Source organism: Clinocottus analis, unplaced genomic scaffold, assembly GCF_023055335.1.
Source record: "Clinocottus analis isolate CAN_PGR_092001 unplaced genomic scaffold, fCliAna1.0.p SCAF_4, whole genome shotgun sequence".
Taxonomy (NCBI): Eukaryota; Metazoa; Chordata; class Actinopteri; order Perciformes; family Cottidae; genus Clinocottus; species Clinocottus analis.
The window spans coordinates 13,661,119-13,674,714 of record NW_027176153.1 but is presented as its reverse complement, the minus strand read 5'-3'; the positions used below and the strand labels follow the sequence as shown (position 1 = coordinate 13,674,714).

The 13,596-nt window shown below is 44.0% G+C and overlaps 2 protein-coding genes across 6 annotated transcripts in view; both read left to right on the top strand.

Moving 5' to 3' along the window:
• LOC137801073 (forkhead box protein J3-like) overlaps nt 1-3,370 on the top strand; it is a 48,296-nt gene extending 44,926 nt beyond the window's left edge. For 3 of the 4 annotated variants that reach the window (XM_068598476.1, XM_068598477.1, XM_068598478.1), the window contains 2 exons: nt 160-288; nt 1,256-3,370. In XM_068598476.1, the coding sequence (XP_068454577.1) occupies nt 160-288; nt 1,256-1,374 (248 nt within the window). In that variant the 3' untranslated portion in view covers nt 1,375-3,370. The remainder of the gene's footprint in view (nt 1-159; nt 289-1,255) is intronic. The other variant, XM_068598479.1, reaches the window with a different exon arrangement.
• A 1,012-nt stretch (nt 3,371-4,382) lies between these two features.
• pdpn (podoplanin) lies at nt 4,383-13,363 on the top strand. 2 transcript variants are annotated; one of them, XM_068598275.1, is made up of 4 exons: nt 4,383-4,810; nt 10,455-10,850; nt 11,215-11,323; nt 13,198-13,363. In XM_068598275.1, exons 1-4 carry the CDS (start codon nt 4,747-4,749, stop codon nt 13,202-13,204), a joined length of 576 nt encoding a protein of 191 aa, XP_068454376.1. In that variant the 5' UTR covers nt 4,383-4,746; the 3' UTR covers nt 13,205-13,363. The 2 variants fall into 2 exon arrangements, with proteins under 2 accessions (XP_068454376.1, XP_068454377.1); XM_068598276.1 differs by lacking the exon at nt 13,198-13,363 and having other exon boundaries at nt 11,215-11,327.
• The last annotated feature ends 233 nt before the right edge of the window (nt 13,364-13,596 follow it).

The window sequence follows — 13,596 nt, the reverse complement described above, 5'->3', positions numbered from 1 at the left end:
ATTCCAGCATATTCTGTAGGATTTCTCAAGCTTAGCATAATGTGGCAGTAAAACTGTGTGTGCAAGCGATGCACTCGTGTTCTGCAGAGACGCATAGGCGTGTGCTAAAGCGGGAATACTAATCTGACAGTTAGTCACTGCCCTTTTGTTCTCCCACAGGGAACATGTACATCGACTCAAGACAGAGCCTTTCCTCTCTGATGGGCCCACCAGGATACCCCCACATGCCTCCCATGAGCAACACGGCTCCCACCATGACAGGTGACTCCTCCATCGCTCTCTTAGCAGGTCAGGAGGAGCAGGTGGAAGTCAAGAATGTGTGTGTGTGTGTGTGTGTGTGTGTGTGTGTATGCAGGTTTGTATCCATGCAAGTGTTTCTGTGTTTGTCAATATCATAATGTAGACGGTACAACATCAGTGTTTGATAGTATTAATATGACACCATTGCGTAAAACCAAGATGTAGTATCACACATCAGTGTTCATAAAAAGCAGAAAGGACTTAGATATATTTTTTTCCCACCATATTTATTAATATATTTAAATCTGCATTGATGACAAGCTATACATATACAAGTGCGTCGCAGACTGGCTCAGAGAATCAATAAAGTAACAGGTACAATTAAAGGGTAACTCGAGCAATTTGGTTTTGCAGTAATTCTTGCAAATTCCTGCAAAGAAAACTGATCCTACATTTCCAATGACTCAAACGATGACCCTTGTAATTGTCTCAGACTTGACAAAGCTCCCCGGAGTGACATAAGACATGACTAGTACACTGACCAAGGTTCTTTTTCTGTGCCAGTTTCAAAAGTTTTCTTTTCTGCAAAATCACAAATTTTCAGTTTCGGCTGAGAACGGCTCAGGAAATGCTTCTGGAGATACAAATATTTACAGCATGCATAATGCAACAAATATAACTACGTCACACACTTAAGCGCCAAATATCAGAATCAGATTTAATGGCCATGTACATTTTCACATACATGGAATTTGACGCCAGTTTCTGCTCTTCATACTTACAATAAGCAAAAAATAAATATAAAAAGACATTAAAGAAAACAGTAAACAGGCTGAGTAATTGTTCTTCATCAGACTGACGGCCAGTGGGAAGAAGCTGCTCCTGTGTCTGGTGGTTTTGGCGTACAGTGCTCTGTGAGGAGTTGGAACAGCTTGTGTCCAGGGTCTGCAGTGATCAGTGCAATGTGATTGAGTCTACAACAGTATCTTCTTGTCTGCTTTCCCTTCATGTTCAGGTCATCTCAGCCAGCTGAGCCAGCAGCAGCACCGGCTGCCTCTGGGACACTTCCAGGTGAGACGCATGCTTGCCGCAGACGACATCCAGGACGACTTTGACTGGGACTCCATCGTCTAAACTTAGCCGTCGGTGAAGACAGAGATACTGGAGATGATAGGAGAGAGAGACTTGTGATGAGGTATGGAACTAGCCGACAACCTTTCACCTTTAGGGGGAAAAAAACAGAAGACAATCCAACGGGAAACAAACCGAAAGTCCTTTTTCTGATCTAGCTGGCCTTTTTTTTTTCCGCCCTTTGTTAAAAGTGGTTGTTGAGTCTAAAGACAATTGTTCAAAAGTATGAGACTGACACGGGATTGGACCGAGCCGAGATGCAAATCACACATCGTCCAAAGCAAAACTGAAGTCGGAAGCTCTCTGAATTGTTGTGTCCCCCAGTGCCAACAGGGTTACAAGTCACCAAAGTGTTGTCAAATCATCTGTGAATTCTTTTTGTTTCCTTAAATTTGTCTCCTGCTCAAACTCGTGTGCCATGTCTGCAAAGTCTCAGCGCCCGTGCCTGAAAGAAATAGAAACTTTGTCTTTTTCCAAACTCCCTGCAGAAGATCATCTCTCACAAACATTCAACCAACTATTTCATTCTTTCCTCCTCGTAACGGCTCTGCGTTCACTCTAATACTGGGCATCTGTGTCTGGGCTCTTTACAGCTACAGTTAGAAGGATGATTTATGAAGAAGAAAGAAATGATTGTGCAGCTGTTCAACTTGAATCGGTGGTGGTTGAGTGAAGCACCACCTGCTGGTTAAAACAGGCACCATTATAGCTTCTTTTGCCCAAAAGAGTTCTATGCACCACAATCTGCTCTTTCTTTGTGTTTGTTCTGTCACATTGGAAACCAAGTCTACACTTTTATTTTAAGTGTCGTCGTTTTGTGTTTGTGTGTGTGTGTGTGTGCGCGTGTGTTTGCGTGGAACAGTCCATGGTGCCATGTTCTCAGGGTGTTTACATTCAGATACCACATCAGGCCGACACAAAGCCATTTACATCTCCGTCCATGAGGTTACTGTGTTTTGTTCGGTGTGATCACTTCCAGAGCTCACAGCGAGCCTCCTGGCATCTGGTCAGAAAGTTTAAACTCTTCATTTGTCAGCTTATAAGCTAATTGATAGAAAATACTGTGGAATATGCTTTTCAGTTGCTCAAAACAAACACTAATTCAAATGAAAATGAGATGCTGGCTGGACTTGGACTTTGTCAATAACGATAAAATGTAATTAAGTGTTTCAAAGTTTTATAATTTTGGGAAAGTGCATATCAATCATGACCAGGCAGAGAAGGTCGGCCATGATTTCAAGATGCCTCATTTAGGAAACAAGGAGCAGTTTTTGCACAACACCAAACTTGATAGCATCTAGTGAACAGAAATAAAAGAAAACCGTGAACATTATATTTCTTTGTTTCAAAATACATTTAAAAAATAAATAAATAAAAAAAATAGATCAGCAAAGGAGCAAAACCTGAACAAAAGTTTAAAATGCTCAACTTTTCTTACTGTGATGTTTAATTTTGTCTGTGTGTACAGTGTGGATAGTCTTCTCGGATTTCATTTAGCATACAGCTCCGTACAGCTCAAAAAATATACATAAGGAATTAAAAGTAATTTGTTTGTATTACGTGGGTACAAAGTGAAATTTGGGACCTTAAAGTGCTCTTTCTTTCGGAAGATCTCAGTGATTGTTCAAATGGTCTAAACAAGGTCTCATACTAAAAAAGAAAGAAAAAAAAACATTCTTTATTCTTGCCATTAAATGCTGTATTACAGTGACCAGCATATATATCTTGTATGTTTGTGTGTTGTTGTCCATGTAAATAACAGTATGTTACTCCTATGTTTGCCCTTGAAAAACACGGACTGAAAAAAGAAAACAGCAAATGGAGAGAAAGTATTTTGTTATCTGTCCTTCAGGAGACACAGTATGTACATATCTTCAGTATATTGTAAATAAGTTATAAAAAAAAATGCCAACAGCGTTTTGTGTGTTATAAATAATCTGTGTGTGGCAGTTTAACAGTTAAAATCTGTTTCAGTGTTTATTAAAATGTCATCAACCATTTTTACTGCGCAAACCTCACATCTGCTGTCGTTATTTACAAGTTGTCGGCATGTTTGAATTAACAGATGATGGACAAGTTGGTCCAGTGGAAGTCTTGTCTCTAAATCAAACGTGTTGCTTTTGTAAAAAAAAAAAAGAGAATCAGATATTTCAGGTAAAACAAAACGGAAAGAACTGAGCTTTGTGCTGCTTTGACCCTCGCAGCCTGTTGTCCAACAGGTGTCAGCCTAGTGCCAAGCAACAGTTTGTTTGCCCTCCATCGCATGTAAACGCCGCGGACCACCCATGTTTGCCTGTGTGAAAGTCACACGATGTCCTAACTGTATTTACGGCTCCTTTTCACCGAGGAAACCTGCTTATAAAGCAGCGCTCTTGTTTCCGTCTGTCAGCCACAGATGTACGCTTACTACTTTTCTTTGTGAGAACAGGATTAATGGTTTAAAGATCAATACAGATGCTTGGTTCAATCACTGTTCTCTTTTTAACAGTTAGATACAGTGAAAGATGATGATGGGTAACACTTATTGAAGCATTGTTCCCCCTCTCTCTCTCTCTCTCTCTCTCTCTCTCTCTCTCTCTCTCTCTCTCTCTCTCTCTCTCTCTCTCTCTCTCTCTCTCTCTCTCGGCGGTTAAAGCTCTGTTTACATGTGGCTCCATTCATTCAGAAAGCATCTTGAAGGCCAGTTGCTTTGCCTTTCTAATCGTACGCGCCAGACAATTATAGCTTGAAGTGCTGGTGTTTTCGTGAGGAATAAGTCAACGGTGTATTTATTGGTATTTCCAAGTGTGTTTGCATTTGTGTGTGCGTGATGTTACAGGGTTTGCAAACAGAAGGGTTGGCTGTGCACCAAGAGGAGAGCACGTCCTACACGGGGCTGGACCACGAGGACTGAAACCACCTTACTGCCCCAATCCGGACTCCCTCCTCCCAACCCAACCTGCCCCTTGCTCCTCAACCCGCCCAGCCCACCACCAGTACCAGCACCCCTCCTCCACTCTCAGCTCAGTCACTCACACACACTCTCTTTGCTCTCTCCTCCTGTGTGCCAGTCCCTCTCTCCCCTTTCACTCCCTCAAAGTGGCCACAGCTCCTCTCTTTTCTCTTCTCCTCTCAACATCCCTCCAGCACTCTCTTTTTATCCTGGCTCTGCCCATTCGCCTCTACAAGTTAAACGGATCTCAGGCTGCTGCTACTTCCCCAAACTCCCCCTAAAGACTTTATTTTCACCTCCTTTTTTTTCCTGCGGTTCTTCACCTTCCCCTCCGGAGAGGCTGGTTGGTGTGTGTCTGGCGTGTGCGAGGGCTCTGCTGTTGTGCTCTTTGCCCCGAGGGAGTCCCTAAAGGTTGTGACTGGAGGAGAAAAGTTTTCACCACAATGAATGTACAGCTGATGCTCCTGTTGGCCCTGGCTGGCCCTTTCTGTGCCTTCACACATGCAAGTAAGTGAACTCTGCGCTATCACTGTCCTGTTGTTAGCACACTGTGTCCCCTCACTTCCTCTGCCTCCATGTGCCCACCCCACACCCTCTTTGTCTGCTTTAATCCCTGTTGACTGAACAATAACACTCTGGAAGCTGGTTTCAGGAGGTAAAATAAACCCAATTTTGATCTGTGTATTCAATAACTAATTAATGAGGATCCTAAATGCAACTGATTTTCAATACTTTAAATATTTCTTTTATATTTTTACTGGTGAATCCTCACTTGAAAATGCCTCTGACAACTGCCGCCTTTTCTTATGTTCCACTTTAGCCGATAATAACCCTGATGGAAAAGCAAAACTTTGGTTAAGGGAGTTATTCAAAGGGGGCGACTCAAGGGGAAAATCTGTGTGGATTTTAAAATTTTGAATCCCTCTGACTCACTTTCTCTCTCCTTTTCACACTATTCTTGAGCTCTGGAGTAAAAGTTTGATTTGCAGACACCAAAGGGAAAAGGGAAATGTGATGTAATAGCCGGAGCTCTGCTGCCTCGTGTCTGTAAATTCTTGGCACTGGCAAAGAGAAGAAAGGAATATCCTTTGGATGGCTCCCAAAACAGTGCTCACACACAACGAGGGAGGGATGGCGGCTGTAAACTGTAACGTACACCGTACACATTCATCTGAAAGCTTATCCTCTGTCGCCTAACATTTTACTCCTGAATCTCTCATTTCTCTCGCACTGCATCTGTTTTTCTCTCTGCCACTCCCCCCCCCCCCCCACCCTCATGCCCCCCACCCATATGTATGTTTTCCCTCTCTAACTCTCTTTCTGCTCCCTTCCTTTGCCTTAACCAGCAGTGTTTGCCCAGGGGAAGCAGCAGGCATGGGGGTGTGGCTGAGGCCTAAGGGAGCTGTAGGGCAGGGCTGGTTTGCGTGAGTGTATTAATAGAGAAAGGCTCTATATTTAAGAGGGTCATATGGATGGGAGACGAGAAGAGAGGACACCCGGTACGCGTTGAGCTTTAAGAGGCGCCCCACCCTCTTTGACCCGCATGTTGTTAGACCACGCGGCACGCCACCCCTTGGCATTTACCCATCTTTGGTGGGGTATCAAACTTGACCACTTAACCCCCACACTCCTGTCTCTCCTACTTCTGGAGTGTCTCTTAACAGTCCTCGGCCTCCCTCCACCTCTCTGCCCCCTTCCCCAGTTGAACTTGATGGGCCTGTGCATTGGGGGACAGGGTTGTTGTCGGCAGCAGGGGAGCAGAGAGGGACTAGGTCTATTTTTAAACAGCCGTTACCGGTAAGAGACGACGTGTCTGCCCCATGTCCATGGAGGTTTACTCTGGAAAAAATAAGTCTTTAAACTTTCAGAATGATGCTGAGCTCAGCCGCCTCAGTCCTCCAAAGAAAAGAGAAACAAAGAAAATAGCTTTCAATGCTACGCTTCACAAATGGGGGGGGCTTTTAACTCCCTCACGCCTGCTCACTTAACTAGCAAACCCCATGCATCCTGTAAAAGCCTCCAACCCTCCCTCACGTTGCTGCCCCCCACCCCTCCGGTCTCCTTAATGAGTTGTGTCTGCCTCTCTGGACCTATAATGTCCATGTCACATCTGGCTGCTGAAGGGAGAGGTCAATGCCCTTTGTCCGTGCCCACTTCTAGAAATGACTAAAATGTTGCGCTCATACTCCAAATATGAGACGAACGGTAAAGAGGGACCATGAGGAAAGAAGCACTTCTCATTTCGAAAAAAAAATGCTCTGTCATACTTCCAAAACTTTCCGCAAGGAGAAAGAAACATCTGTTTATGGAAAGGAGTTTGAGGCGGTTTTACCCTGGCCAAGACCAAGCCCTGGTGACTGTAGCAGTATGGACCAGATCTCCCTGTGGAGAGAGTTTTTTGTGTTTGTCTCCTCTGTGAGTGCTGACACAAATGTCTCATACCTCTAGCACCTACGTGTGCAGCAGGGTGAGACATGGCGCAGGAGAAAGTAGGAAAAAAAAATAAAGCTGCTGACTAAGGAACTATTACACAACTGGGTGGGTGTTTTATGATGTGGGAGTTGAACTTTACGGTTAACAAGATTTGATTTTGGACGCCTTCGTAGCTCACGAGATAGAGCTTGTGCCATTAAGGCATCCTTACCACAGAGGCCTGAGTTTGAGTTCGCCCCAGGCTCTATTCTGCACGTCATCCCCTCACTCCCCTCGCCTTTTCGGTCTTTCTTTCTCAGTATCGAATGAAGTAGAAATGCCCAAAACATCATCTTAAAAAAAAAAAGATGCTTCTTAATTGAAATGTAGGTCTGCGGTGTTTAGTTGAGTTTTAAAGTAGAGAAGAGCGTTGGCAGGCTTCGTGATGCCACAAAATGATCTTTTCATTTCTCAGTGGTTGCATTTAATGTCATCCCGGCCCGGATTCATTACATTTTAGATATTTAATCAGACCTGTGAGGGCCTGAGATTAAAGGCCCACTTGATCTCGCTCTGGACCAGTCCCTGCCCCTGGCGATAGAGTCCAGATGGGACCGGCTGCATGTTGTCCAATCTAAGTTGGACCAGGAGGGGGAAAAACAAAATCAGTTCCTGTACGAGTGCGGAGCTCGTTGTGTTGCGTGTGTGATAAGGCTGAAAATATTCCACTCCAGCCTGTCTCCTGCTTGAAATCCCCAGTGTGTAGTGCATGGCACACCCCAGTATCTCCACAGCTGACTCCTACTGGTTGAGCAGTGGAGGTTATGCTGCGCGGCATCTTGTCAAAATGTGTTGAGACGGGGAGGGCGCCTATCTCTCACATTTCCCTCCTCCAGCGCAGAGAAAACATTCTTAGGCTCCAAAGGTGGACACACTCACTCACACCGTCTGCACGGACCCTTCGCCTCCCACACAGGACTGTGAATTAGAAGCTCTCTCCCTCTCTCACACACACACATATGGGCGGGGGGCCTCAGTGACAGCTGATTGAGATCGTAATGGATGGAAGCTGTTACTCCCTCGTATAGCGTTGTGTCCCTCCCTCACTCTTTTCACTCTCTCTGCAGGTTTTATGTATGTCTGGCAAGAGTGAAGCTCCACATGGATGCCTCCACAGCTTCTCGCTGTGTTTGCGTAAAACTTCTCTTCATTTTTAACTCTTTTTTTCCTGCCTGCCTTTTACACTTCACCTCGCCATCCCTCCCTGTATATATACATCTCATCTTAGTCAAGGGACATTTTGAATCCTTTAGTCACAATCACTCCATTGGTATTTTAATTGCTTTCTGAACTATTTTTACAGAAAGTGTCATCACCAGTTGTTTTCTACCCCGTCTTAACTTTTTCACTACGAGTGAGAAACGTAAAGTGAGAAGTGAAAAAGTAATTGTGATGGATCCGCCCTCCAGTCAGCGTCATAGGTTTTCACACACAAACACACATTCAGTTGGAACTCCCTGGCACTTTTACGCTTGTTAAGTGTTGATGATTTCAGACCCTTTCGTGCTTTACATGGAAATGGTTGTGAGAGAGTATGTGGCCAGAATGATGTCATTGTGGGTAAAATCCCCCGAGTGCACCACCAAACATTTGGAATAATAAAGACAACGCCACAGTTACGTAAACCCTCCTAGTCTAGGATTTGAAAAAAGAAAGATACATTTAAACTCCTTTTCATGATGGATTGAAGTTTCCTCACAACGTCCCATCAAGTTCTGAGTTTTTAAAGAGTTTACATGGAGCCCACGTATCCAAGAGATCTTTGACTGGTTGACCCAGACTCAAACCCCCCCATGTTGGTTGAAGTCCTCTCCATCTTCAGGAGTCCTGTTGTGATTCTGATCCTGTGCTCCGACCTCCCTGATGTTTAACACACTTACACGTTTACCACTACATCATCTCACTGAGCAGAGACGGGCTACGTTCACACTGAAATCATGCATCAGAAGGGACTCAGGGCTGTTCCCTCAGGAGCTCCCCTCCACCCTTTTGCTTTCCCTTCTGCCCTCCCTTTCTTTCCCTCCAGGGATTCAGCCTTCTCAAAGGTTTCAGCTGCAACAAACCTATCCCTAGGGAGTGGCCGGGTCATAAACATGAGGACGGGCGAGAAGTTAAAAGGAGAGAGAGGAGAGGGGACTGTTACTCACGAAGCAGCTGTATTAACCCGAGGTAGTCGGCACTGTGGGAGGAAATACTACTCAGAGCTAATTGTGGGAACTGGACACATAATGAAGCAATTGTTAGAGGAGGAGGAGGCGATTATCCAGTGTACTGCCATAGTCTGTGAAGCGCAGACCGTTTTATCATCGCTTACAGGCTTTCCAAATAAACAGTCTGAGTTGTCTCTTGAAAAAAGAAAAAAACCTTTAGTACTCTGCCACAGTGGGCACACATATTTTGTTATATTTATCCCGCCTGTTGCTCATGAACATACTAGCCGACGCAGAACTAGGAATAACTGCACCGGTTGTTGGCCCATTCAGGGTTATTTTTACCCCTGTAAAGTATTCTCTATTATTTCAAGTATTTAGAGCAATTGGGGAAAACAATGATGGAGTCAGGATGATGTCAGATGCTAATATTAGAAGACTCTCAGTTCTCTACAGTAAGAGTGTTTTCAGAGTGAAGTAGTTTTTTAAGGGAAAGAAGAAGCGATTTTCAGGCCAACATCTTGTCAGTGGAAAGTTAACTGTAGACCGTAATTTTGGTGCCACACTGAAATCTACCTTCCAGTTGTGGCTGCGAGGATGTTGAACGTGGGGTTATTGGAGGGAAATGATTAGGTTGAGCCCTGGCTGCTTCACAGTCCAGACCTTGATGAAAGACACAAGGATAAATGCACGTCTTTTGGCAGATGGTAAATACAAAATGTGAGCCTCCATTTTACTGCAAGCGCTGAAAGTCTTTAGAGCTCTGACAAAAACTTGATTTTACAAAGTTATCATTGAAAATCAAGACTGATACTATGCAATAATTCCAGGTATCTTTTTTTTGATTCAGAGAGAAAAACATGATCTACAAATGCTCTGAAAATATATGACATTTCCTCACGGTGTTATATTCACCATTTCATCAAACCTGCCTCAGTCATCTGCAAATCTACCACTTTGTGGTGTCTCTCTCAGGATCAGGTGTCGTACCAGCAACCTCAGCCTTCACGTTAAGAGGCTGAGTGTTAACAAGCCTTCTCGCACGCTCCTTACAGGCAGCTCACTCCACAGGAAATGAGGCAGAAGATGTAGCATGCCGGCACGCAAACACAGAACCTTAAAGACAGGATGTGGGGATGTGGATTTGATGAAGTCACAGGGTGTGGCGGTCAAGCTGTCACGATGCTGGTGATGGTAGAAGTGTTACGAAAGAGTGTGAGAAAGAGTAAAGGTCATGTCATCATTATGTCAGGGAGGAATCCAAACCGTCTTGTCCATTTTGACCTTTTTTGCACCCATCCTGACACATGGGGCCTTTTCTGTGTCATTCGCCAGTCTGCAAACCAATGTGTGAGCACGCTGTCCTGGGTCACTCTGACAAGGGGGATCCAATGTTCTAATGTATTGCTGCTGTTATATAGTCTGAATTTGCAGAAAATAATGTCAAATATATACAAATGAGCACAGCGACGAATTGTATTCCCACACGTATACCTGCATGTGAACCCATCTGCGACCTCTCTCCTCAGGCCCCACAGAGATCCCTGAAGAACTTCATACTGCGATCGACGAGATTGTAGCAGACATCGCACCGGAAGTCACTGATGCTCCTAAAGAGGAACTTACTCTTATCACCGGTCCTCCTGCAACCGAACCAGCGGCGGCCCCAGAAGAAGTCCCAATAGAAGAAGTCGCCACAACAGAAGTTGTCACCGAGGCCGCGCCTCCTGCCAGTACAGTCAACACCGAGGAGGCCGTGGTTGAAACGGAAGCCGCTGCTACTGAGGCACCAGAACCCATTATCACTGACCCTCCTGTAGTGGAGACCGCTGAGCCCACTGAGACAGCAACGGTTGAGGTCCTTCCCACGGGAGCTGCCAAGGTAGAGACGGGAGAAGATGGAGTCGTCGTTGAAGACACAGAGGGTGAGGACTGTGTGGGGGCGGTGGTCAGTTGGAAGCCATGTTATTATTGACAGAAATAATACAACAGGCAGCCTAATGTGGAGGGGAGTGTGTTTGGCACTGCCATAAAGGGTTTACAAGTCACATGCAGGCCTTAAATCTCTCCAAATGTGACTCTCTTCAATCTTTCGCTCACTTGTCATTCTGTGTTAATCGGAGGTTATTAATCCACTCTTTTGGACAGAAAAGATGACATTCGATTAATTCTGAGTGGGAAAATATCCCATCAAACTCTCGCTGGTCTACATATAACATTAAAACTAGTCCTCTCAAAATCCAACTTAAGTCTGAAAAATGTGCTAACTCGTGTCTTTCCGTCCCGCAGAGGGCCTGAGTTCTGGCCAGGTAGCCGGCATCGTGATCGGCGCTCTGTTGGCAGTGGTCATCGTCATCGCCGTGGTGATTGCTGTGGTGAGGAGGATGGGAAAATACTCGTAAGTACCTAATCTTCTAATGGTGGTTACACACACAGCTTGAATCCATGTGAATGTAGGCAGTTATACTGATGTTGTGCAGTGAGTCATCACTTCTGGCGTCCTCTAAATATGGAGCGAAAGAAAACGGCACAAGCGTTTCTTTTAGTCCTCACACTCACGTCCTGTGATAAAACAACGCAGGCAGTGGTGTAATGGGTCTTGGGCCGAGGGCTCCGTGTGATAAGGTGACCTGGCAGGCTCAACACAAGCTGCGTTGCATCTCAACCACAGTCGGTCTCTGCCGTTAAACACATATTTGAATGTTGACCTTTCGCCGTGTAATAGAAGTACCATCAGATGACGGTGACCCCCTTCTCTCTGAAAATACTGCCTGTCTTGCTAATGATGAATATTTCTTGTGTCACAGGTCTGCCAAGAACAAAAAACCTACGAAAAAAGAGAGCGCTATGGTTTCTGTAAATTTCTCTATTTGATTCCCTTCAGCTAATCACTTTAACCCCTTCAATCCCACCATGGTCCTAATTCACAGATGTGTAACAGATGTCTTTCCCCCCAAAAGAACGCAGACAAAGTGTGATGTTTGTTGCTGCTTCTGCTGACACTGAGTCCTGTGGCCTTTATGAGGAAAATTGGGCCTTCATGGTGACAAGTGGCTCTATTTGGCCTTGAAATGAGCTTATTAGTTGACTCAGTGTCTGTCTGTGTGGCCAGCAGTCATCAAGCAGGCTGATTTAAATCAACAGCTTGATTTGATCCCTACGGGGGGCTTGTGTTGGTCAGAAGTGGGGCAGCAACTGTTTTATTTTTGTCTCAGGAACTAATAATCAGTCACTTTTGTGATTGCTGGTCTATTTAAAAAAAATGTCAAATTTATTTCACACTATATCGTCTAAAGATCTGCGCTGACGTAAGCTACATATAGTCTAAAAACTAATCTTGTCAACTCCCAAACAACCTTTTTCAGTTTTTTTCTTTTAAACATACCTTATGTTGTTTCTTTTCTGTATATCAACCCGCGTCTTTAATCTTTTAATTCAATCTAAAAAACAGGGGTTTTTTTTAATCATCCATATTGATGTCAATGTTAAATTAAAATGTACACCATGAAATGACACTAAACTTAACAAGTACAGATTAATAAACTTTAATATAAGTTGAGCCTCTGATGCTACGGAAGCCCTTAATGGACATAATTCAAACCTTTTTAATATTGTTATCTCAAGATCTAAATTGGATTATTTTGTGATCTCACACTAACTTTGTTATCTTGAAATAACACGTTATGAACTCATTATCATGTGAAAACAAAGGGTTGTTTTTTCTTATTTTTGACATAATGTTTGGGTCAAAACAGACTTGTGACTGTGCGACAACGTCAGAGAACTTCAGAGAATAATTGCATATATGGAAAAAAGATGAACTGGATTCTATTGAGAACAAGAATAAAACATAAAATAAAAAGCACATTTATGTTGTACACAATGAAACATTTCTAAATGAATACATTCTAAACATCAAACATATCTTAACTGTATCAGTTCAGATATTTCCCAAAGTAAAAGTCCAACATTTCTTTTCAGGTCAGAAGACATTTGTCAGCTCGATCTGCGCCGTCTGAAAGCATTTACAGTCAGTTGAGTTGACGCAGACATTTTAAGTAATAGAGAAAACCACCTTTTGTCCTCTCGTGATAACGAATTAATTATCTTGTTGTCTTAAGATAACAAAGCATGTTTTTTCTTCGAGATCATGAGATAATCAACGAGGGATCTTGAGATAACCGTATGAGAAATCAGGGCCACTTAGTGCTTCCGTACCGACTGTAACTACGTTTCCATCCACTGTCTGACCCGCTCTCTTTCATCCCACAGCCCTTGAGGAAAAAGTCGGCCAAGCAACAGGAGCGCCCGAAGTTCTGGAAATCCTGAACTACTGAACTGTGACGTCATTCGCGACTATTAAAACAAGCATGATACCAGAACTAAACTAATCTAACCAGGACTCTGGACTGTTGCCAAAAAAAGATGATGCGTGTGTGTGGGGGCGAGAGGGGGCGGGGGGGGGGGTTAATGTATGAACTGTATGTATGTGAGACAAGAGGGGTACAGGATCAAACATCGTCCGTCAACTCCTCCTACAATCCCTTCAGGAGCCGCTGCTTAGAAAGGCCCCCTACTCCCTCAGAGAGATCATAACAAGGTGACGACAGGATGTAGCTAGGAATTGCAGGACTTTTCAAAAAGCATTTTGTGAAGAAACAGAAAAAAAAA

Coding starts and splice junctions, on each gene's coding strand:
- pdpn (XM_068598275.1), top strand. CDS start 4,747: ATGAATGTACAGCTGATGCTCCTGTTGGCCCTGGCTGGCCCTTTCTGT. Junction 4,811..10,454: donor CTGTGCCTTCACACATGCAA/GTAAGTGAACTC, acceptor CTCTCTCCTCAG/GCCCCACAGAGATCCCTGAA. Junction 10,851..11,214: donor CGTCGTTGAAGACACAGAGG/GTGAGGACTGTG, acceptor TCCGTCCCGCAG/AGGGCCTGAGTTCTGGCCAG.